This window comes from Tarenaya hassleriana, unplaced genomic scaffold (assembly GCF_000463585.1).
Source record: "Tarenaya hassleriana unplaced genomic scaffold, ASM46358v1 Cleome7, whole genome shotgun sequence".
NCBI classification, from domain to species: domain Eukaryota; kingdom Viridiplantae; phylum Streptophyta; class Magnoliopsida; order Brassicales; family Cleomaceae; genus Tarenaya; species Tarenaya hassleriana.
The window spans coordinates 736,512-758,950 of record NW_010969548.1 but is presented as its reverse complement, the minus strand read 5'-3'; the positions used below and the strand labels follow the sequence as shown (position 1 = coordinate 758,950).

Genomic DNA, 22,439 nt, shown 5'->3' with positions numbered 1-22,439 from the left:
TTTGTATAATTTGATATGAGTTTTTTAGGTATTTAGAAAAATATGAATCGACTCGTGAACTAGGCGACTTAGGCTGAGTTATAAATTTTCTGACTCGAATAAAAACGGGTTTAACGAAGTGGGTTAAAAATGAGCTGGCTCGAAACGAACCGATCTGATCTGGTCCAAGTCGGCTCTTTTAACGTCTCTATACAAAGTCATGATTTTAATCATTTCAATATACAAATTTTAAAAAACAGTATGAAAAATATACAAATAGTTAAAAAAAAACTACCAATCAACAATATCAACGTCAAAATTGATGTAACCTGTTAAACATTTCGATATCAACGTCAAATAAATGCTACACCATCGTTACCATGTTATTAGAATGTTTATATCTTTTTGAAGATTCTTATATGATCTATATATTTATAAACAAATAAGAAATTTCTTAAAAATAAGTTGGTTTGTTTTGGATTTTTAGATTTTTTGTATAAAGGTGCATGTAAAGAGATATGAAGAAGATTTGAGAAGATTACGTAATATTTAGATTTGATTTGATTTCTATATTTTAGATTTTTATATTTATTAAATAAGATATTTTATGATTTTGTTTATGCTATAAATATTGTAATGTTACATGTTGAATAATGTGAAATCCAATGATTCTCCATCTCTTTCTCTATTAGTGCACGATTAAATTTTCCGCAAAAATTCGGCTCAGACAGGTGAGTACCATACCAGATGTCTAGTGGTTCTAAACTACTTTTTGTCGCCTTCGAGTGTTCATAAAATATTTTGTTAAAAAACATTTTAAATATTTTTTTTATAAAAATATTCTTAAACCATATTTTAATCGCGTGCACAATTGGGCAGTTATGAATTCTTTCGCCATTTTTTTTTACTGTAGCAAACTGCTTTTACCAGTCACGGGCCACTTGTTCATATGAAACTAGATTTAGCCACTAAAGGAAAATAGAGTTGGCAACGTAAATCCGATAAATAGAATAAACCAATCGTAAGGACAACAAATTGTAGTATATGGCGTTTTTGCAATTAATATTTTTTTTTAATAGGATGTGAACGAAGAGCCGCAGATTCTATTTTTATATGATTATGATAGCTTGAATAAACTCCGGCCGTTTATTTATCTAAATGGAGATAACATATGAAAATAATCATGATTATGACATAAAGTTTCTAACCTTTCACCCCGATTAATGTTCGAGATTTTAAAGAAATCATTTATAATCTACAACGGTGGCACTATAACGTGGTCTCCGTAAATTCTATTATAAATTATTAAATTTCATGAAAACATGTCCAAAACAATTTATAATGTACTCGAATTATGTAAGCAAAAGATGCCACGTTGTAAATAATAATATTGTGTTGATTGTTATTATGCCACTAGCCGTGATAATAATTAAATGTTAGATTCTTTTTAGGTTTATTCTTTTCTTAAGAAAATGTAACTAAACACATGTCAGCCTAAATCTCCATTACCGCTCTATTTATTGGCTTCCGCTTGCTCGTATCCCCTCAACCCTTCCTCTCACATCTCTCTCTCTCTCTCTCTCTCTCTCTCTCTCTCTCTCTCTCTCTCTCAAAACAAAGATGTTAATGTTCGTCTTCTTCTCCATCTTCTTCTTCTTTTTCTTCCTCAGACTCCTCCACCAGAAATTACGATACTGCAACTGCGAAATCTGCCATGCATATCTCACGTCGAGCTGGAGAAACGAATTCGACAACCTCTGCGACTGGTACTCTCATCTTCTCAGACGATCTCCGACATCGACGATCAAAGTCCACGTCCTCAACAACGTCGTCACCGCAAATCCCGCCAACGTCGAGCACGTTCTCAAGACACGTTTCGACAACTACCCTAAAGGCAAGCAGTTCTCCGACATTCTCGGAGACCTCCTGGGCCGCGGGATCTTCAACTCCGACGGTGACGCGTGGCGTTTCCAGAGGAAACTCTCCAGCATCGAACTCGGCAGCGTCTCGGTCAGGGCCTTCGCTCACGACATCGTCAGGGACGAGATCGAGACGAGGCTTGTCCCTCTCCTGCAACACTTCGATGACGATCGTGGTGATGATCTTGATCTCGATCTTCAAGATGTTTTCCGGAGATTCTCGTTCGATACGATCAGCAAATTGTCTTTCGGGTTGGACCCGGTTTGTCTCCGGTTACCGTTAACCACCTCGGAATTCGCGGTTGCGTTCGACATCGCGTCCACGTTGTCAGCGCAACGCGCGTTGTCTCCGTCTCCGATCTTTTGGAAGATCAAACGGTTCTTGAACATTGGTTCGGAGAAGAAGCTGAAGCAATCGATTGATGTGATAAACCGGTTAGCCGGAGAATTGATAAACCAACGGCGAAAAACCGGTTTAGGTATGGACAACAATGACTTGATCTCGAGATTCATGGCGGTTGTCGGAGATGACGACGAATATCTACGAGATATCGTCGTTAGTTTCCTTTTAGCCGGTCGGGACACAGTTGCTTCCGGTTTAACCGGGGTTTTTTGGCTGTTAAACCGGCACCCTGAGGTGAAGAACCGGATCCTGGAGGAACTGGACCGGGTAATGGGTCCCGGTTTAGACCCGGTCACGGCGACTTTTGATCAAATGCGAGAAATGAATTATTTGCATGCAACGCTTTACGAGAGCATGAGACTGCTTCCACCGGTTCAATTTGACTCGAAATTCGCCCTAAACGACGACGTTTTAGCTGACGGTACGTTTGTGGAGATCGGGACGAGGGTGACGTACCATCCATACGCGATGGCTCGGATGGGTCGGGTTTGGGGACCTGACTGCGAGGAATTCAGACCCGAGAGGTGGTTGGACAAAACCGGCAATTTTAGACCGGAAAATCCAGTTAAATACCCGGTTTTCCAAGCCGGGGCTAGGATTTGTATCGGAAAAGACTTGGCGATCATGGAGATGAAATCTGTGGCCGCAGCCATTATCCGAAGATTCGAAATACGGGTCGTGGTTACCGACCCGATTTCTCGGACTCCGAAGTTCGCACCCGGGCTCACGGCCACCATGAGTGGTGGTTTGCCTGTTAGGGTCAGGCAAAGGAGAGGTTAAAGCACTTAAACTGTATTAATTATATTTCCATATTTAGATCAATGCAGACGTAAATAGTTTGACCAACAATTAATGTTAGCATGTTGGATACTCTTGTTGTTAACATTATCATCAATGTAAAAACAAGCCACGTGGGCATTTCTGTAATCTCGCTTCGGCCGGAGGGGTGATTAGGCTTGGCTTGATTAATTTTAATAATCGTGTCGTGTGATCCCCGATCTAGTTTATGTTGAATTGGATTAAGTATTTTATGATTGGTTCGGTTATACTTTGGCATGTCGCGCGAGGAAAAAAAACATTACCTTTTATTTTAATCAAATGTTAGCTAAATGATTATCTTAATTAATGATGGGTAACTATTTGTTGTTTATTAGTATTGACTTATTATCACCGTCGTATTGCTGTTATAATATATCGTTCGTTTTTATTTAATGTACATGAAAAATGCGTAAAACTATAAAGGTCAAAACCCGCACGCATTTAATTTTGTCGTTTTTCTCCGGGTATTATTAAAAATAGCTATCTTTCCTATAATTTCGGCTTTGTTACCATATAATATTCGCCAATAACAAAATTAAAATTAAACCAGGGATGGGGGCCTTGAATATCCAGGTTTTATCTATGGATTCTCTTGATTTTTTCGATGGGATTATCTAATTAAAATCTCAAAACTCATGAGGGAATAAAACTCATTTACAATTTAGGTTTGAATCTTATTTGAAGAAAAATATTGATATAGATTTTTCTGTTTTTTCAGAAGACATGATTAGACTAAAAACTCAGATAAATTTATGGATTACGAGATACATCAATTCAGACATGTGAGTCTGTGCCAAAGCCCGGAAGATCACGGAACTAGGGGTGGTTGCGGGTCAGACATCTAAATTATTTGGGTACTTACCTAGACTCGGTTGATTTTTCTATCGAACTATTTCGGCCTCGTCCTCGTTTATCCAAGCCTACCGGGACCGGGCAGTCGGCGGTTATCTTGCCGACGATTCGACAGGGCAGAGTGACGAGGATTTTTTGGTAGATAAAGAAAACTTGCGGCTGAGGTCCTCACCTGCGGCCCAGTGTTCTCATGGGCAAAAGACCTGAGCTCACACTCCCTGACGATCGGATTTCCCAAAGTTTGGATACCCGCTAGATCGATATCCGTGGATCCGTCGGGGAAACTGTTCTTTACACAATTCGGAACACGCAAAGTACATTGTTGAGCATCAAACATGACTTTGTTCGATCTCAGGTACATACATAAGTGGGGAGGGGAGTTTCATTCAGTGATCTTCCCTGAGATTCGAAGAAGAAACTGATATATATATATGTAATACTGAGAAACATGAGCGCGTGATATATATTAACCTTCTTCACCAAACTCCTTGGTGAATCTCTCATGGACATCAAGGTCGCTTTTGCTCACGGTTGGCCTCTGTCTCGCCAGCACCTTCTCGAAATCCGTTCTCGATATCACCGGCGGTATTATCTGTCGACCAAACATTGTTTTTTTAGTTTCCAGGGCTTGAACTTTTACCACAAACAGGTAAAAAAAACTCATGTATGACTCTTCTACCAAAAACCCAACATTCCAAGTCTCCAATTTTCTTCTTCATTCTGGATTTTCATCTATTCCTCGGTACTTCATCACAACTACAAGAACTTTCCAGGAATTCTCATGGTAACCAACTAACCATACACATAGATTTGCATTCCCGTGCTAAAAAGCTCACATCTTTCCACAAATACGTAGTAGCCCAAGAGTTTTGAATCAGATAAATTTCGAAAATACGATGATTTACCTTTGAAGCCAAGCCTTTTGTGGCCAGATCCTGCATGGTAGTTTGGATAGCACCGGGTTGCTTAGGCCCGCAAGGCGTCCACATACCATCCGGGGTCTTGAAAAAGAACATGGCATCCTGGGTTTTACGAACAGGTTCAAACAGAACATCTTTCACCTGACAGATCCAAAAAAAGACTGTTTTATCTACGGGCCAGTAGAAGAGGCACACAACAATTGAAACAAGTGATGATACTCGGAGTCAAGCCACCTACACAAACTGATACATCAGAACCGGAAAACCCTTCTGTCCTTCGACCTAAATATTCAAAATCAGCTTCGGTCAAGTTATGAGGAGTATCTCCCAAATGCACCTGCACGTTATATAGTGGAATGATTAGCTACAGATTCTCTCCTCAAACGATGCGATTTGAGTAATGTGTCACAAAGACGTTTTCTTTAATACTTTGAACATGTGTTGCCGAGCCTTTGCATCAGGGAGAGGGATATAGATACGCTTATCAAAACGTCGCCGAATAGCCTGAGATCAGAAATGTATAAACAATCCGAAATATTCTAAACATGAGAAGGAAATCTCAAACCAATATACTGATTATGGCTGTAACCTGATCAAGGGCGTAAGGCGTATTTGTTGCTGCAAGCACAAGAACCTTTTCATCATTGTGTCCAACACCCTATCGAAAGAAAAATGAGATAAGGAATGAGTGAGATGAAACTTTATACAAAAACCGAAGCACACAAGGTTAGGTTCAGAAAGCTTTGCACCTGCATTTGCACAAGAAGCTCTGTTTTAATACGCCGTGAAGCTTCACTCTCATTGCCTTCTCCACGTTGACCACACAAGGAATCAATCTCATCGATGAAAATGATTGATGGAGTACTTTCACGGGCCATCTCGAAAAGGTTTGCCACTAGCTTTTCACTTTCGCCCATCCACTTTGATACCAGATCTGACGAAGATACACTAGTGGGTGGGAGGCAAAAATGAAATAGCTAATCAAAAGCCATGACGCATTCCAAGCATAAAAACAATAAACCAGAAGACCTAACGATCTAAGCATATAAAAACGAAGCAAAAAATATAGCATAAGGAATGCCAGCTTGGTTTATAACAAGTCTCCATCACAGGACCAAACTTAGATCCGCTAAAGTATTCAGCGAGGTATGCATGTTTGTGATCAAGAACTTTGCATGAACACGGTAGGGGAAGGGGTTGGGGTTGGGGTAGGTTAAAGCCTAAACATTCACACAAATGGCTAAATCTAATCCATATAAATCGGTCCTCTCATAAGCCATTTAGATTCAAAACAAGACTATAGAAAAGGTATTTCCATCTGGCCTTGTGATAACATCTAAAGTTAGCAGAAATTGATAAAGCTGTTACAAGAAGATGCCGCAGTTCATCAGATGAATCACTACTTGTAGAAAACTCGGTATGTTCTACAACAATCCAAGTTCTAGAAGAGGCATTGGAAAATCTTAAGACATATATTACCTGAAAAATGTAGATTCCGCTTCAGTGGCAACAGCCTTGGCCAGGTAAGACTTCCCCGTTCCTGGAGGCCCATACAATAGAAAAGCCCGCCATGGCCGCCTCTTTCCTAAATCATAGCCAACAATTCTGATCAACGGAAATAATCAAAGCCATTAACCCCACCCATTACCATAATATCCATTAACATCTATAATAAAAATTCGAATATAATGAAGCAGAATTTATAGCAGCAAATTAAGATCATTCATCAGATGCATAACTAGAAACTAATGCAGTTAACCATACAACCTAAAAGCTAAAAATTTTACCGGTGAAGAACTGCGGAAACTTAACGGGTAAAATCACAGCTTCCTGCAAAGCCTGCTTTGCGCTCTCGAGCCCAGCGACATCGGTCCACCTGACGTTCGGCTTCTCCCTGATGATCGCGGAGTTCAAGCCAGCTCGGAGCTTCGACTGCTCTGGATCCTCACCGTCTCCGCCGCCTTCTCCATCCTTCTTGCTCTTCGGCCGCGTGGCGACAGCGGCGTCGCCGTTGGATCCGGGACCAGGTCCACCTTCATCGAGGACGGTACGGATCTCCTCGGCGCGGCGGAGATACTCGGTGAATTTTTGGGTGATGGCTTCCCTGATCTTAGGGTTTTTCTCGTACTTGAGATGGGTCTTGAAGTACTCGAGCGCGTTCATATACAGAGGAAACGCCTTGCTGTAATTCCCGGCATTGTCCTCCTGCACCGCCTGCTTCACGTACTCGATCGCTTGTTCCTTGAAATTGCTGTACATATCTTCTTAGGGTTTCCAGAAAACTTACTCGATATGAATTCGTGAAAGTGCCACGCAAATCGGATCAGATGATTGTGAATCGACGGAAACCTAGAACCGTGAATGCCTCATGATCGAGCTTTCTGAAAATCAGAGAATCGACCTTTTAGGGCAGAGTGGAGAAGAGGAAAATGCAGAGAATAATCTAAATTTTTTACGTTGAAAATTCAATGCGAGTACCAAAACGACGGAGCAAGTATATCTAGAAGACTAAAACGACGAGGTTTTTTAGTTTTCTCTTCGAAGAGGAGAAAAGGTAGTTAGAGAACTCGCTTTGACAAACGAAACAAAAAAAAGGGAAAAACTCCGTTTCCAATTTAAACCCCCTTATTTATAATTATTTTCTAGTTTTCGCCAATAACTCTCAATTGGTCAATTTACTTTTTTTTTGTCAAATTGGAAAACTTTATCAATTAGCTCCAACGAGAATCCTTGAGGAAAAGTTAACCAAAAAAGAACATTCTTAAACATAAAAAGTCGCTAGAGATTTCGTAATTTATAATCTACAAAGTATGAATGGGGAGGCCACGACTTATTTATTTATTTTTTTGTCAAAAAGAAAAAGTATGAATGGGGACAATTATATTAATGTAAAATTCGAATATGTTTTAATACTAAAAAATTGGAAAAAGATTTATATTTTATTAAAAAATATATTTGATAATAAGACGTTGAAAAAGTTTGAAAATAAACATATTATATATGAAACTTTTTAACGCAAAAAATATTATTTATTTCTCAATAATTAAACATGTTGAGATGTAAAACCTATGAACTGAATTAGGGATTCAGTCAACTTTAATTCAGTAAAAAAAAAAGATATTCTTGAGTAAATGAGTTTCTGCTAATAACTATATGTTATAAATCATATTAACTGGGAGGCAAATAGAAAATTAGAAATAGTTTTGCATAATCAGGTGGAAATAAATTATAGTGATTTTCTGTGATTTTTCCAATAAAAAAAAATAGGAAGCGGTGATTAATAGTGGATTAATCTGTAATATGTTAGTCTGGCTAGGATAAAATTCGTAATTCTATTATACAGTGGCTTAATGGTAACAAGTGAGAGTTCTGGGTCTAATTGCAAATATTTTATTTTTCATGCCCTAGGACGGGAAAAAAACAGGCTGTGGCTGGTGGTGCATTACGCCTTACGGTAACGGGAAGTAAACCCTTGTTTGGCGGCGACAGAGAAACCGAAAGGAAACGACGAGAAACCATGGGAAAACGAGAGAAAAAGCCCAAACACCAAAATCGACGTCGCCAGAGAGGATCCTTTCCGAATGATGAGGGAGATTTCGACGGAATCGATCGGTATGAGCAACACCCGCCGAGGGTTGCGGCCGGCGACGACGACGACGATCGCGAAAAAGATGAAGAAGGAGAGGAAGAGGGGAACGATGTAGATGAGGAAATACAGGAAAATGACGGGCTCCAATCATCTGATTTGCCGTCAAAGTTCCTTCTCTACCAACAATCCGTACAGGTAATGGTTTTATTCGTAATTTATGATTCACCGTTAGGTTGCCCAGAAAATGTGAACTGTTACGGGGAACAAACGCATTTCAGTGTACGACTACAGCAAAGATTTCGGCTTAGTGGTACTTGAATCGCCTGTAGTGAGAGAATTCTCGAGTTTGAAAATCATTAAGAAAAGAATATGAGATGTTATTGTGAATCTTTCTTGTGCCAAGCACCTTCACTCTGACTTTGTTTGCCGATTGAATGGTGAGGAATTGAAATCTTGAAGTGATAGTCTTTGTAGATTTTAAGATTGCCCACTGTTCTTGTTTCTGTAAGGCCATCAAGAAAAGATGTTTGATATTAGTTGGACGTAGAATTATTCATTATCTAGAGTTTATACTTTTGTCTTCTGGTTCATTAACAGATCTGGATCCCTTCCTTGGCTATAGTGTTCAGTGCCTAATTTTACTGTATGTATTTGGAATTGTACGCCTTGATGATAAGAATTAGTTCTGAGTGTGATGGGCTTCAGAGCTAGCCGTAATTGAGTATGTTCTTATGTTCTTATTATCGAAGTTCGTGGAATTTTACATGGTGGTGCAGTCACCGAAAGGGGACATAAGCTACCTACAGAAGTTCTTTCTTATGTATGTGGGTGGAAGGCAGCCTCTACATCTACAGGAAGACTTCTGTGGCACTGCCCTACTCAGGTATACTGCAAGTCCAATGCTTTTAATTGTGTACTTGCCAGCTCATGAAACTTTCCACTTTGCGTAGAAATTCATTTACATTCTAAGAAGCAAGTCATTTTGATAGCGTGGAGTGGCTGCGTACTGATTCAAGGCGGACTGCCATAGGACTAGATTTGGACCTCGAGGCACTAGAATGGTGCATGGAGAACAACATTAGTAAAGTTGGGGCTGATGGGTATTCGAGAATATCGCTTTTTCATGGAAACGTTTTGAGTCCTCACGAGAGTAAGCTAGTGAAATTCAATTCAGAAGAACTGCAAAATATGAGATTGAACGATGGTGATAGCGAAGATTCACCTGATCCTGGAGTCAAATCCTTAGAGGAAGATGGTCTTGATGCATTACCGAAGAGGGACATTGTCTGTGCTTTCAACTATAGCTGCTGTTGTCTCCACAAACGCTCTGAACTGATTTCTTACTTCAAGAATGCTCGTAATGCATTGTCAAAGAGAGGCGGTATTTTTGTGATGGATTTATATGGAGGAACCTCTGCCGAGGGACAGTTGAAACTTCAAAGGAGATTCCCCAGTTTCACGGTAAAATAGATTTTTTTTTTCGCTAGTTCAACGAGTTTCATGGATTTATATGCATGATTTCTTTTGATGCAGTATGTATGGGAGCAAGCTGAGTTCGACATTATTGGTCGGAAGACGAGGATCAGCCTTCACTACCACCTTCTGAAGCAGAACAAAAAGTTACGCCATGCATTTTCCTATAGCTGGAGGCTGTAAGCTGTTCTATGATCTTATGCTTTTCAATCCATTCTTTGTCTGAAGTAAGACAGTTAAATACCTAATATGTTCCTCAAGCCGACTAGAGCATGTTGGACTGGTGAACATTAAAACCTTTAGACACTGAGGACCCCGATTTCCATTTTGAGTGCAATAAGGGTAATGTATGGGAAACCCGAAAATCGGGGTTGATTAATTGGATCCAAGATCGGGTGTTACCCACGGGTATCCTACATTTTTGCCCCTAGGTTTTAGAGGTATTACATTTCTTGAAATCTCTTGAATTTTGGGTTTGGATTCGGGAACCCGAAAGTATTGGATACTCAACCAGAATCAACTCCTAATATATGATATATTTTAAAATATTGAAATTTCATATTTAATCTCTGGTTTGGGTATCTGTAGATATTCGAAAATGATCTTGTTTGTCCGACCCTTGGATACCGACCATAACGGATCCGAGACTGGATAATATCTCGTGAGATCCGAGATGTTCGGGTTTGGATTCAGATAACTTATGAAAATAATTATATTAATATCTCGTTCTGGCTCGACACAATCCGTGTCCTCCTCTTACTGTCCTTCCTTTACCGTTATCGCTCGTGTAGACGATACATAGATCTATGACGCACACGAAACCTAATTCCGGAAACTCAATTGAAATCATTGGATTGTCCAATGGAAAATGCAGGTGGTCATTGCCGGAGATAAAGGACTGCCTCGAAGAAGCCGGGTTTGGATCAGTTCATTTTTGGCTGAGAGAAATGCCCGATTCTTCCGAAATGCGAAGGACCGAGGGGTTTGGACATGGACGTGATCTCAAGTACGAAGAAGTTGAGAGCTTTCAGCAATGTGATGCTTGGAATGCTTATGTTATCGCTATACGGTAAGAGCTCCTAACCGATGGTAACTGGTTAACCGGCATTCCTGAGCCCGGTTTAGCAATTTGTTATGCTTCTAATTTTTTGTTGTACCACTTGAGTTTTGATTTTTTTTTAATAAAAAGGGGGGCTAAATTTCGTCGGATTTTCTTTCTTAATTTTTCATATTCTTTTTTTCATTTTTTTTTATCATAACAATGTATATAGAAAAAAAATATAGGCCTGCAATAATAATTGCGGCAGGGAAAGTAACTATAAAATACTACAGGGTGCATTATGGGTCGTCTGAAAATAAAAGTGTACAGACAGTAATATAAAATTTGATTTGTTTATTTTATTGTATTACTTAGAAAAATCACATATAAATATATAAACTTTTACAAAATTCTCAAATAAATATCTAAACTATAAAATTTCTAAATAAATATCTAAATTTTTTAAAACTTCTAAATAAATAACCAAAATTTTAAAATTTTGTCAAATGAAACAATATTAGTTGACGGTTGAGTCAATTATCGACAGGTTCGTTAATAGATTTTGAATTCATTTGGTAAATTTTAAAAAAATTGAGTATTTATATGGAAGTTTTAAAAATTTTAGGTATTTATTTGGAAATTTTATAGTTGAGTTATTTATTTAAAATTTTTATAAAAATTCAGGTATTTATATACGATTTATCTATTACTTGTTATTTTAGGTATTTATTGAGATTTTTTTGGTATATTTCAATAATTAGTGTGTTTATTTGTCAAACTAAAAGTTCGTATATATATTTTTTTTTGCTAAAATTCAAATATTTGTATGGACTTTACCAAAACAAAAAAAATCATACAAAAGGCCGCATAAATAACGTTATGTTTGTGAGATATTTATAAACGTACCTAATTTTATTAATTTTATTTCTAGACCGACTGTCTATGCCAAACACTTGCAATTAAATAATTATATTGATACTCTAATTAATGCCGACGCCAAGATCATTAATAGCAACGAATCCTAAATCAGTTTGTTAAATAGCTAATAAATAGAACAGATTAGGCAATGCTAATTACAATTCAAAATTTAATTAGCCAAGACAAAGTCAATTACAAGCTTAACGGACATTAACCCTAAAATAATAGTATAAGATTATTTTATAATAAATATCCATTTTTTTAAGAAGGGTAAAAGATTCCAAAAATGGAAATATATCAGAATTTATTTCTCCAAGGGGAATAAAAAAAAAGAAGAGAATCTCTTAGGTGAGATCCTAATTAACTTCCTAATAAAGAATGCTTCATAAACACTTGATCCTTCTTCTCTCAATTGCCTCCTCCACTGAGCCACAACATGCCTGCACTTCACAAAAGATGTGCAGAGAGAGAGAAAGAGAGAAAAAAAAAGTTTTTTTTTATTCTCTCATTCATCATCATCATCATCTCTCTCTCTCTCTCTCGAGTAGATTAGGCTTTTTCACCGGAGGCTACAAATCTCACCTTCCCTAAGTTCACTCTCAATAGACCCTTCCATCAACGTTGTTGACATGTTGTGGGCTCTGCTGAGTTTCTTTCTTAGCTGATTTTCTCCGACTTCGAAGGCATTCGAGAAATTTGAAATCGTTTTCGCCTTCGTTCACTAGCTTTTTTAACAGGGCCCAGATCCTCTGGTTTTGACCTGTAACCCTTTTTTTTCCATCTGAAGTTTCCATATTTTCCCGGGATCTGTGTATTTCGCCATCCGGGTTTCTGGGACTGAGTTTGAGAAACGAAACCCAGATCGAATCCCGAGTTTCTTTAGACTTTTGTGGAGATTTCCTCTGATGGGTGTCGAAGAATCTGAAGTTTTGGTTACAGATTCATGAGATTTTTGGAATCTCCCTTTCATTCTCTGTGTTTATGCTAAAGCCCGTTGGACCCGACAATGGATCCGAACTCAGCCCTGATGACCCGCTCTGGATCCGAGTTCCGCCGCCCATTTATCGGGATTTAACTACCGCCGTCTCCGCCGTAATCTCGCCGGGAAATCTCACGACGGCGCCGATGAAGCGTTCGTTTCGGCCTCTCTTCAGCGTTCTTTTCTTCGTGTCCCTCGCTGCAACGCTCACCTGCAGGGTCGCCATTCGTCGGAGCAGCTTCTCCTTCAGCTCCGCCATCGCGGAGCTCGGGACCTCCGGCCTCCTCAGGACTCCGGCGGCGGATAAGCTGGTGTTCAACGAGACGTTGCTGGAATTCGCCCGCATTGATCCCGGGGAACCGAAAATCAGACAGGAGATCGATCTGATATCGGATTACGACGAAGGTAGGAGAAGCCATCGAAGGCAATTCGCAGCTCGTGAAAACCGGAGATTCTCTTCGCGATTACCGGTAATGCTTAGGTCCCCTCAGATTTATCGTTACTGGTCGGAATTCAGAAGAAATTTGCAGGTTTGGGCTCGTCGAAGGGCTTTTGAACCTAATGTCATGTCGGATTTGATCAGATTGGTGAAGAATCCGATTGAGGCTCACAATGGCGTGACCACTTCCAAGGAAAGTTATTCCTCTTGTGCAGTGGTTGGCAATAGTGGCATTTTGCTGAAAACCCATTACGGAGATCTCATTGATGATCATGAGATTGTGATCAGATTGAACAATGCAAGAACACAGAGATTCGAGAAGATGGTTGGGTCGAAAACCAATATCTCATTCATTAACAGCAACATTTTGCATCTCTGTGTTCAAAGGAAAGGTTGCTACTGTCATCCATATGGTGAATCAGTGCCTATAGTGATGTATATATGCCAACCGATCCATTTCTTGGATTACACCGTGTGTAAACCGTCTCATCACGTTCCGTTGATCGTCACTGACCCGAGATTCGACGTTCTATGTGCTCGGATAGTGAAGTATTACTCGGTGAAGAGGTTCTTGGAAGAGAAGGGGAGATCGTTTCTTGAATGGAGTAATGCTCACGATGGCAGTTTGTTCCATTACTCATCGGGCATGCAGGCCGTGATGCTTGCTCTGGGAGTTTGCGAGAAAGTCAGCGTTTTCGGGTTCGGAAAAGCGGATTCAGCCAAGCACCATTACCATACCAACCAGAAAGCCGAGCTGAAACTACACGACTATGAAGCGGAATACGACTTCTATCGGGACTTGGAAAAGAATCCGAGGGCCATCCCTTTCTTGCCGGAAACCTTCAAGATCCCTCCTGTTGTGGTTTACCATTGAAAAAACTCTGGTTCTTGATCTTGTTCCCCGTCTGTTATGTGAAGTTTTTTTAGATTTACAGATTAGTTGACACACGAGCCAGATATGATTTCATCGATGGAGTTTCATCCAAGAATCGAGTTCTACATTCAAATGATTGGTTTCACATGAGCGAAATCGTGTCCCCTTTGGACAAAGTTTTGAGGTTCTTGATCATTTTCTTCTTAACACAATGTTTCTGTCATTGGATTGGGATTTTTCTTAAACGGTACTTAAATCCCAATTACAGCTTAATCACATAGGCCGAGCCCAAAAGCCCATGAAGGAACACAATCTGTTAAAAGCCCAGGCCCAATTGAACTAAATAAGAATTATCATTCCTTAAGGCCCGAAATAAAATAGAGGCCCAACAAAAGTCCAAGCCCACGATCTTCAACAAGTTTCATTGATAAAAATGGGATATAAATTATATATTTTTTTTATAAGTAATTTAGCATTTCAAATTTCTGGCATATTTTATATTTTTAATATTTTTAACTTGCACCTTGGTGGCCTTTTAAGTACATGTATTTTTTTTTCTTTTATGATAACCTACCAAATCATCTGTATAATTCAACGCACAAGGCATATAAGCTTACAAAAAGAAAATAACAAACATATAATATGAAATGACATTCTATTATCAATTTTTTTTTTTATGAAAATGGCTAAACATCGAAAAAAACAGTAGTTAATTAATATAGAAAAAGCTTTTTTTTGAGCAATTAATTTTAAGATTAAAGATATTGGCCAATTCAAACATTATCTAATTGTGTAAGCAGGAGAAGCCGCGTTATATCTAAATTCGGCCATTAGCTTTTCACACCACAATTTGCTTTTTCTCCTTATTTATTCATTTATTATTTTATTAAGATTGATTATATATATATATATATATATATATATATATATAGAAAGTCCCTTTATCTCGAAAGACAGAAAGAGGATTTTCATTGTCCAAAATCAATCATGTCCTTCACACGGGAAAAGAAAACAGAGGAAACAATGAAGAAAAAACGGCTTATGCCATAACTTTTTTCCACACGGTTTTAAAGTTTATGATGTGCAAAATTTTATTTTGTTTTCTTTTCAATTTGGATATAAAACCTTACGCATCATTTCCATTGGAGCATAATGCTTACATCTGTATCATTTTCTATACTATATTCCATTTATTTAAAACTATAATAAAAATCAATACTATATATTGGCCTACGAATTTTTTAAATCCGAGAAATATACACAATGTTTAAATGAATATCTTATAGATAACTGTGGTTATTTAATATGGGTCCATACATATTTAGGATCATTACATATATAGATACCGAAAAGATAAAAAATTTATTTTATTAAGTACGATTTAGAAATTTTATAGACAATCATTTACTGTAAAAAAAATATTTTCTTGTGCTTTTTTTTTTCCTTTATCATATTTACTTTAGTAATGGATTTTTGTATCTTTTTTTGTTTGTTCTACTTTCAATATTCTTTACGTGTAAATATTCATGATATAGGTTCGAATAAAATTTTAGTATTTTGGTAAGATATTAGTAATAACTAAATTATATCTAAGCAAATATTAGATAATAAAACTCAAATTTGGATGATCTACACCGGATTTAAATCTAACCATAATGATGTACACTCATTCGTATTTTTCTGATAATTTGGAAGATATAGTTACGTCAAATGTTTAGTGAACTTTTTATTATAAAAACAAAATTAGACAATAAAATCGTACCAAAATAAAAATTTTAGTTTTTTATGTATATCTTTTAATACTATTCAATAATTGAAATTATGTATAAATATACAATAAATGGTTAAAAATGGAAAGTAGACGGTATTTGTAGAAATCAAAGTCTCGGGTCTTCGAAAATAGACTTAGAGGAGAAGAAAATCTTCAAACTTTTTTAGTTCAATAAAATACCTAATCATGAAATCTGTAGTCTTTCTTATAATCATTAGGGATTTGATTGTAATTTGGTATGGAGCAGGAAAAAAATAAAGCCTCCAAATTGGACCCTTAATTAACCCTTAACACCCCTTTTTTGCTCTCCTTTTGTACGTTCATTGGATTTGACCTCATGCTCCATTTGATTTGTATCCAAAACCAGAAAAATATTTCATAAAAAATTATAATCAAAATATAATGTTCATTGATGAAAATAAATACATTTGCAAAGGCATTGAATATACAAATCTATATATATATATTCGAGGACAAAACAGGAATAAATGGATTCAAGTTTCAAGCCTCTCGTCAGTAGAATAGAACAGAATAAGAATTGGTTTGGTCTGGTCTAGTTCGGTTTGGTCCGGTTTGGTCCGGTTCAATTTGGTGGGGGTAGTTGCGAGCAAATCCTAGATAGTGCCGTGATAAGCGCGTATAGTACAATCAGTCTCCTTTTATCTCATCATTGAATCTTTGGTTCTCCTCATTTCTCTCTAACGCGACAACACATTTACAATTTTATGGAACTTGTCACCTAATACATGCAAATATATACACATTTATAATACATATATATATGTATATGTATGTTAAGATGAAACTAGAAAATTTAATATCGTTAATAAAAAAAATGATTTTAGTTTATTTTTATGGTTGTATATAGACAAAATTAATACATTTTTTTTTATTATATGTGAATTAATTTAAATACTTAATAATAGCTAATGGTTTGAATGTAACTAAACTAGATTAATCTATGCATATAATCAAAATGAAAAATATTTGACAAAATACCGCCTTTTTATGTTACGTATCCAAACAAACACTAAACGTATAAAAACAGCAACCGATCAAACATCATTGTTTTATGTGAATTTCCACAAATACCCTTTGGATACAACAGTAAATAATACATCCTTTAACACAAGTAATTTGGAAAAATTAAGAATATATGTTTCATAGTTAGGGGCAGTCGACCTATGCTTGTGTCACAAACTAACGTTTATACATATGGGTGTAGGTAAGGTAACAAGGACGATGTCGACATTAAATGGGATTAATGTAACTCGCCTTGTGAATTTATTTTTTTAGGCTGTATTATATTATATGGTGTTTAATCAAATATGGATATTCCACATATAATACAAATCCATTTAAATTTTTATAAACACTCGGTACAAATATCGAAAGACAAGTAATACGATGAAGTCTCTATATATTAAACGATCATCATATTATATATACGATATGATACCAAAACACACATATTATTAGGGTTTACAGATATATATATATATATATATATATATATATACACACACACAACACAAAAGTCTCTAATGAGGATTATCATATAATGATGAAGCACACGAATTTTCTCCTCCACTATGAAGCATACAAAGCCGTATACGTGGATACATTATACATGAGAGAGAGAGACCAGAAAATTCACGTGCTTCACCACTTGAAGACACTCACTCTTATTAGATAGATAACTAAAAAACCTAATTATTATAAATTATTGATTACTAGAGGATAATTAAGGGATTAATTGACCAACCCGCCAATGCTCCCCTACAAATAGATCCCTTGTGAAAGAGAACTTTTTGTTAGTGAGCATGAGCTTTTTTTTAGTTGCCTTTGATCAAAATCCCACACCAAACCAAGAACCCTAATATGGGTTATATAATTAGCTAACACACCAATCTTCAAACCCATGAAAAAAGAAAAGAAAATGCTTAGATAGACCGGGTTTCGATATCTGGACCGACATCTAATTATATGCTTATTTCGTCGGTTAAAGCATCAAGAAAAAAGGATCATGAATTTCAAAATGTTGCTCCATCATCTTTGAAAACAATATTTGTTAGTCGATAAATCGAGTCTAACAAAGAATTTCTTCCTTGTGCAAAGATAGAAATTCTTTAGTAGACTTGAGTTTTTATGTAGTGTGAACCCTAGATAGGAGCAACATAAGAAAATTCAGACCTTTTTTAAAGAGCACCTTACCGATTTGATGATCGATAGACCGGTCAAGATATCGCATACCCGGCCCGGGCAAATTCACTCGGCAGTGACACATTCCTTCTCCTCCTCGAACCCGTCGACAAGAAGAGAAGGGTGAGGAGAATGTCCTTTCCCAAACGACCTAATGTGGTCCTTAAGAGACCTCTTGTGCTTGAAATCGGACCCGCAAGTGCAATACCAAAGCTTCCCGCAATTTTTCTCGTGGGTTCGCCAGTCTCCTTTCACGGCCAGCGCCTTTCCGCATTTCCTGCAGGAGAAGGGCTTGGACCCGTGCTTTCGCTTGTAATGCGTTTGGAGTGTACGGAAATCTTTCAGGGGCCTGGCTCGTGGATGGTTGATGTTGTTCTTGCAACCCACGGCACAGCAATAGCACGGCAGACGTAGGATTGCCGCCGGTTGTGTCGTGCCCTTCAGTGACTCGGGCCCCTTTCGGAATTCGGATCCATGCCCCCACATATGCATCTGTGTAAAATTACCAATGAATGTTAAGTCCTTTGATCTTTTGAAACGAGCATCGAATTTCTATACGTTTGAATTCATATATAGTTTTTACGGACTTTGAACTCGTCGTAACGTTTACATGTTGATCACATCGTATGTTAATATCATTCCTAAAACTAAGTTTATCCGTTAATGGTGAATTAGTGGTTGAGGGATCAAGATTTGGAGTTCACCGAATCTGATGGCTTTATGTCTTAAAGAGACACCCACTTAAAAAAATCTTGTTTCTTTGTTTAAAGAAGCAATCTCTTTAAACTCCAAAAAGCATATTTTTAACCAAAAAGATTATATATTAAGTGGTAAAAGAGAGAATCCTAAGTGATTATATAGAACCTAATGATACTTAATTATAATCTTTAAAAAAAAAGAAATCAGAGGTTCATTAGGTTAAGCAATCGATTGCAATTTTTTTTTTTAAAAAAAAGCGTGATCATCCTCTTTTTGTTTGGTGAATGATATTTTACTGAACCCAATCTATGATTATTCTTTTGCTTTGTCTTTTCATCCAAAAGGGAAGGCAAAGAAGGGTGACAAAGTCAAAAAGGAATTGTGATCATGCAAATTTTTATCAACTAATTCTCCAACTAATCAAGGGATTAGGTTGCAAATTTACACATTTCGTTTAATTGATGGATGGGATATACACACAAATGACAAACCCAACTGGCCGGTAATTGTTTAATTACATTAGCACTTATACTTTGTATCCAATTATTAATTATAACCATTGTAATCATTATAACCCAAAGGAAAATGTATGCAGTACAGTTTGTATAAAGATATATATATATAGTCGTATAAGATTTTTTTTTAATAATGTCAAGTATTAGACATTGGTGGGACAAAAGCTGTAATTGTAATAAGTTTGTCTGTTTCTTTCTAAAATTTTAGAATATTTCTGATTAAACGAAATTTCTGAGGAATATACTCTTGAAAGCCAAAAACAGGTAGTTACAATAAGTGACACAATGCATACCTATACACACACATACTGATGTGATGCGTATACACAAATCTGTATTCATATATGTTTATAAGCACACATAATATTTGCTAGTTATATGATTAATGTCATATATATGTATATACACATACGTGTAACGTATAAATACTATAAAAATCAAAATTAAGACTAATGTGGACTGACCTGCATGTTATTGTACCTATTGAAGGTCTTGCTGCAAATAGAGCAAGCGAAAAGCGTTGGCCCTATGAGAATCTGAGCAGGACTTGGGATCCAAAACCTTTTCCCTGAAACATCCAAATCCAAATCACTCTCAAAGCTCATGATCTTCCTCCTCTTCATCGTCACTCCATCGTCATCATCATCATCACCATCATCACCATCACCATCACCACCATCTTCTTTCTTGATAGTGGTATCAGAATCATCTTCAGAGACAATATTACGATCGTAATTGGGAAGTCCAATGTGGAGAGCCACTGTGACCTTCCCTCCTTCGACCTCGAAAGCTTCTTTGATGTTCCTGTGTTGATTGGATTCAGGGGTTTTCTCCATCAGCTTGTTCAGAAGCGGCAAGCACTGGATTTTTCCCCCTTCGGATTCTTCTTGCGATTGATAGAACAAAGACCTTTCAGACATGTTTGTCTGGTAATCCCCAAGTAGAATCTGTTTGGTCACAAGGGACAACAAAGACGAAGGCAACGAAGAAGGATAAGAAGAACAAGAAGAAGATGAAGGTTTAAGCCATTCAATGAAGCTTGGAGCTTGGTGGTGAAAGCTTAAACCCCTTCCATGGCTATTCCATAAACTCATCTCTCTCTCTCTCTCTCTCTCTCTCTCTCTCTCTCTCTCTCCCCCCTCAAGGTGGGTTAGATTTGTGGGTATGGGTATTAATCAACTTCTGTCGTGTGTATGTATCGATTTGTCAAAATAGAGTCTTTTTTCTTTCCTCTCCAAACGTTCTTAATTGTTCTTAATTTTCAAACCTCCTTTTATCTCCCTACCCCAACACATACATATGTACATGTGCGTGTGCGTGTATATATATATATATATATATATATAATAAGCACGTGTGTGTTGCCGGCTAGTGTACGTTCGCACGCGCGTGTACGTGTTCACATAAACAGGCAAAGAAGAGAGCGAGTTCTTGTATTGTGTTTTGTTTGTTTTTGACTTTTTCGTGGTGGGGTTTTGTATTAGTGAAAGGGAAACGCACAAAGGCTTTCTATGGAAGAGAATCCAAGACTCTTAACATATATTACATACATCTTCATTGTGTTTTCCTTTCTTTACTCCTTTTTCTTCATACAACATATAAAACCTTTTTTTTTTTAAATTTCATCATATGGACCGGCGTAGACAGAATCATCATTTCATGAAAATTTATAGTATCAAGATGACGTACCTTATTATTACCGTCTTTTTTGGGGCATTTTGAAGAAAAATAAAACCATAAAAAAAAATCATCATTAAACATGTTTCAGAGATAATCCCGATATCAAAAACCATTTCGAATCTTGATTAAATTGATTTCTATATCTCATGATCAAGATATGTTGGAAATGTGAAAACCAATTTTTCGGGTGAATACTAAAATATGCAAAACCGATGTTTGATTCGATACTTAAAAAAAATCAAATTCGATATTGATTTAATAAAAAAACCCAGTTTAATATTAGTTCGACCACTTGGGATAATTCAATATTTGTTCGGACACCAAAAATGCAATTACATGGTATTTTGGGTGCATTCTCTCCCTTTACATTTAGAAATGAAGGTTCAATATGATAACATATGTGTTTAGTTTTAGATATAAGTATTTGCAGTTATGTTATATGATTCTTGGAAGACGAGGGAGTGGAATTTGACCCTTAAGCACAAGTTTTGTCGGACAACGCCTAAAATAAATTAAATCAATTCCATTATAATATTTACAAATGTTACCACAAATATATTAGGTATATATAATTATAGATTAATTCAGTCTAATAATGAAGGTGAAAGTAGTGTTATTATATATGATGTTTAATTTGTGTATATATACTTGGGTTAGCACACTTGTATATGTTGGGGTAAAGTTTTTATTTTTAATTTAAACTAATTTTATATCTACACCAGTTTCCTTTTTCCTTTTGTATACTAATACTGTTGATTTAACTTTATAATGATGGGATATATATATATTTTTTTCCCAAGTATCATAGCTTCAACTTTATTTTTTTTAGCTAAACGTACGATAATCCCTACGCAAAATAAAACTTTACGACACCTTTAAATCCAGGCACTAGTGGTCGATGTATAACTCTCAAGCCATGTCATAGAAAAAAATCTTTCTAATGAAAAACAAAAAGCAATAACATGTAGTAAAAAAAACCCTTACTAATTAATATATATAGAATATCTGAAATTACATGTCATAATTTCGTTGAAGATCATATGAGTAGTAATTTATGATTATAAAATCAATAAATTTGATAGAATTTCAGAAATATTATGGTATGTAGGATTGAATTCGAATACATGGACCGACCGATCAACCTTCTAACGGGTGAGGTTGACATGAAATATTTTGTTTCATCGCCGAATTCCGCACATCTCATGAAGAAAAAAAAAATTGTTAGAGATCATTCACCTAATTTGTGTAAGTTTTCTTGCCTTAGAATATTAGGAGGTTTCTTCATCAACGGTGAGCTTCGGAAGCTCATAACTCTTATTGGAGATTATTTGAGATTTTTATTATTCAATATTTAAGATTGCAATATATA

The 22,439-nt window shown here is 36.7% G+C and overlaps 5 protein-coding genes across 6 annotated transcripts; 3 read left to right on the top strand and 2 right to left on the bottom strand.

Moving 5' to 3' along the window:
- Window positions 1-1,574: 1,574 nt before the first annotated feature.
- On the top strand, window positions 1,575-3,299 carry LOC104800541 (cytochrome P450 94C1-like). Its single transcript, XM_010523366.1, has one exon. The coding sequence runs from the start codon at window positions 1,600-1,602 to the stop codon at window positions 3,079-3,081; it is 1,482 nt and encodes a 493-aa protein (XP_010521668.1). The 5' UTR covers window positions 1,575-1,599; the 3' UTR covers window positions 3,082-3,299.
- A 932-nt stretch (window positions 3,300-4,231) lies between these two features.
- On the bottom strand, window positions 4,232-7,353 carry LOC104800540 (protein SUPPRESSOR OF K(+) TRANSPORT GROWTH DEFECT 1-like). The gene is made up of 8 exons (XM_010523365.2): window positions 6,680-7,353; window positions 6,372-6,477; window positions 5,642-5,840; window positions 5,482-5,550; window positions 5,322-5,396; window positions 5,131-5,229; window positions 4,878-5,033; window positions 4,232-4,564 (listed from the first exon to the last, which is right to left on the bottom strand). The coding sequence occupies exons 1-8, from the start codon at window positions 7,149-7,151 to the stop codon at window positions 4,439-4,441; spliced, it is 1,302 nt and encodes a 433-aa protein (XP_010521667.1). The 5' UTR covers window positions 7,152-7,353; the 3' UTR covers window positions 4,232-4,438.
- A 988-nt stretch (window positions 7,354-8,341) lies between these two features.
- On the top strand, window positions 8,342-11,176 carry LOC104800539. 2 transcript variants are annotated; one of them, XM_010523363.2, is made up of 5 exons: window positions 8,342-8,676; window positions 9,258-9,364; window positions 9,471-9,942; window positions 10,015-10,133; window positions 10,829-11,176. In XM_010523363.2, the coding sequence occupies exons 1-5, from the start codon at window positions 8,410-8,412 to the stop codon at window positions 11,025-11,027; spliced, it is 1,164 nt and encodes a 387-aa protein (XP_010521665.1). In that variant the 5' UTR covers window positions 8,342-8,409; the 3' UTR covers window positions 11,028-11,176. The 2 variants fall into 2 exon arrangements, with proteins under 2 accessions (XP_010521665.1, XP_019056502.1); XM_019200957.1 differs by having other exon boundaries at window positions 9,231-9,364.
- A 1,165-nt stretch (window positions 11,177-12,341) lies between these two features.
- On the top strand, window positions 12,342-14,286 carry LOC104800538 (beta-1,6-galactosyltransferase GALT29A-like). The gene has a single exon (XM_010523362.1). The coding sequence runs from the start codon at window positions 12,893-12,895 to the stop codon at window positions 14,201-14,203; it is 1,311 nt and encodes a 436-aa protein (XP_010521664.1). The 5' UTR covers window positions 12,342-12,892; the 3' UTR covers window positions 14,204-14,286.
- Window positions 14,287-17,447: 3,161 nt separating this feature from the next.
- LOC104800537 (zinc finger protein WIP3) lies at window positions 17,448-20,613 on the bottom strand. Its single transcript, XM_010523361.1, has 2 exons — window positions 19,855-20,613; window positions 17,448-18,668 (listed from the first exon to the last, which is right to left on the bottom strand). Exons 1-2 carry the CDS (start codon window positions 20,482-20,484, stop codon window positions 18,243-18,245), a joined length of 1,056 nt encoding a protein of 351 aa, XP_010521663.1. The 5' UTR covers window positions 20,485-20,613; the 3' UTR covers window positions 17,448-18,242.
- Between the last annotated feature and the right edge of the window lie 1,826 nt (window positions 20,614-22,439).

Excerpts from the sequence above, each read along its gene's own strand:
- LOC104800539 (XM_019200957.1), top strand. The coding sequence starts at position 8,410 with ATGGGAAAACGAGAGAAAAAGCCCAAACACCAAAATCGACGTCGCCAG. Across the intron at positions 9,943-10,014 it reads GGAGATTCCCCAGTTTCACG|TATGTATGGGAGCAAGCTGA; the intron begins GTAAAATAGATT and ends CTTTTGATGCAG. Across the intron at positions 10,134-10,828 it reads TTTTCCTATAGCTGGAGGCT|GTGGTCATTGCCGGAGATAA; the intron begins GTAAGCTGTTCT and ends TGGAAAATGCAG.
- LOC104800538 (XM_010523362.1), top strand. The coding sequence starts at position 12,893 with ATGCTAAAGCCCGTTGGACCCGACAATGGATCCGAACTCAGCCCTGAT.
- LOC104800537 (XM_010523361.1), bottom strand. The coding sequence starts at position 20,484 with ATGAGTTTATGGAATAGCCATGGAAGGGGTTTAAGCTTTCACCACCAA. Across the intron at positions 18,669-19,854 it reads ATAGGTACAATAACATGCAG|ATGCATATGTGGGGGCATGG; the intron begins GTCAGTCCACAT and ends AATTTTACACAG.
- LOC104800540 (XM_010523365.2), bottom strand. The coding sequence starts at position 7,151 with ATGTACAGCAATTTCAAGGAACAAGCGATCGAGTACGTGAAGCAGGCG. Across the intron at positions 5,841-6,371 it reads GCGGAATCTACATTTTTCAG|TGTATCTTCGTCAGATCTGG; the intron begins GTAATATATGTC and ends CCCACCCACTAG. Across the intron at positions 5,230-5,321 it reads CTCGGCAACACATGTTCAAA|GTGCATTTGGGAGATACTCC; the intron begins GTATTAAAGAAA and ends TATAACGTGCAG.
- LOC104800541 (XM_010523366.1), top strand. The coding sequence starts at position 1,600 with ATGTTAATGTTCGTCTTCTTCTCCATCTTCTTCTTCTTTTTCTTCCTC.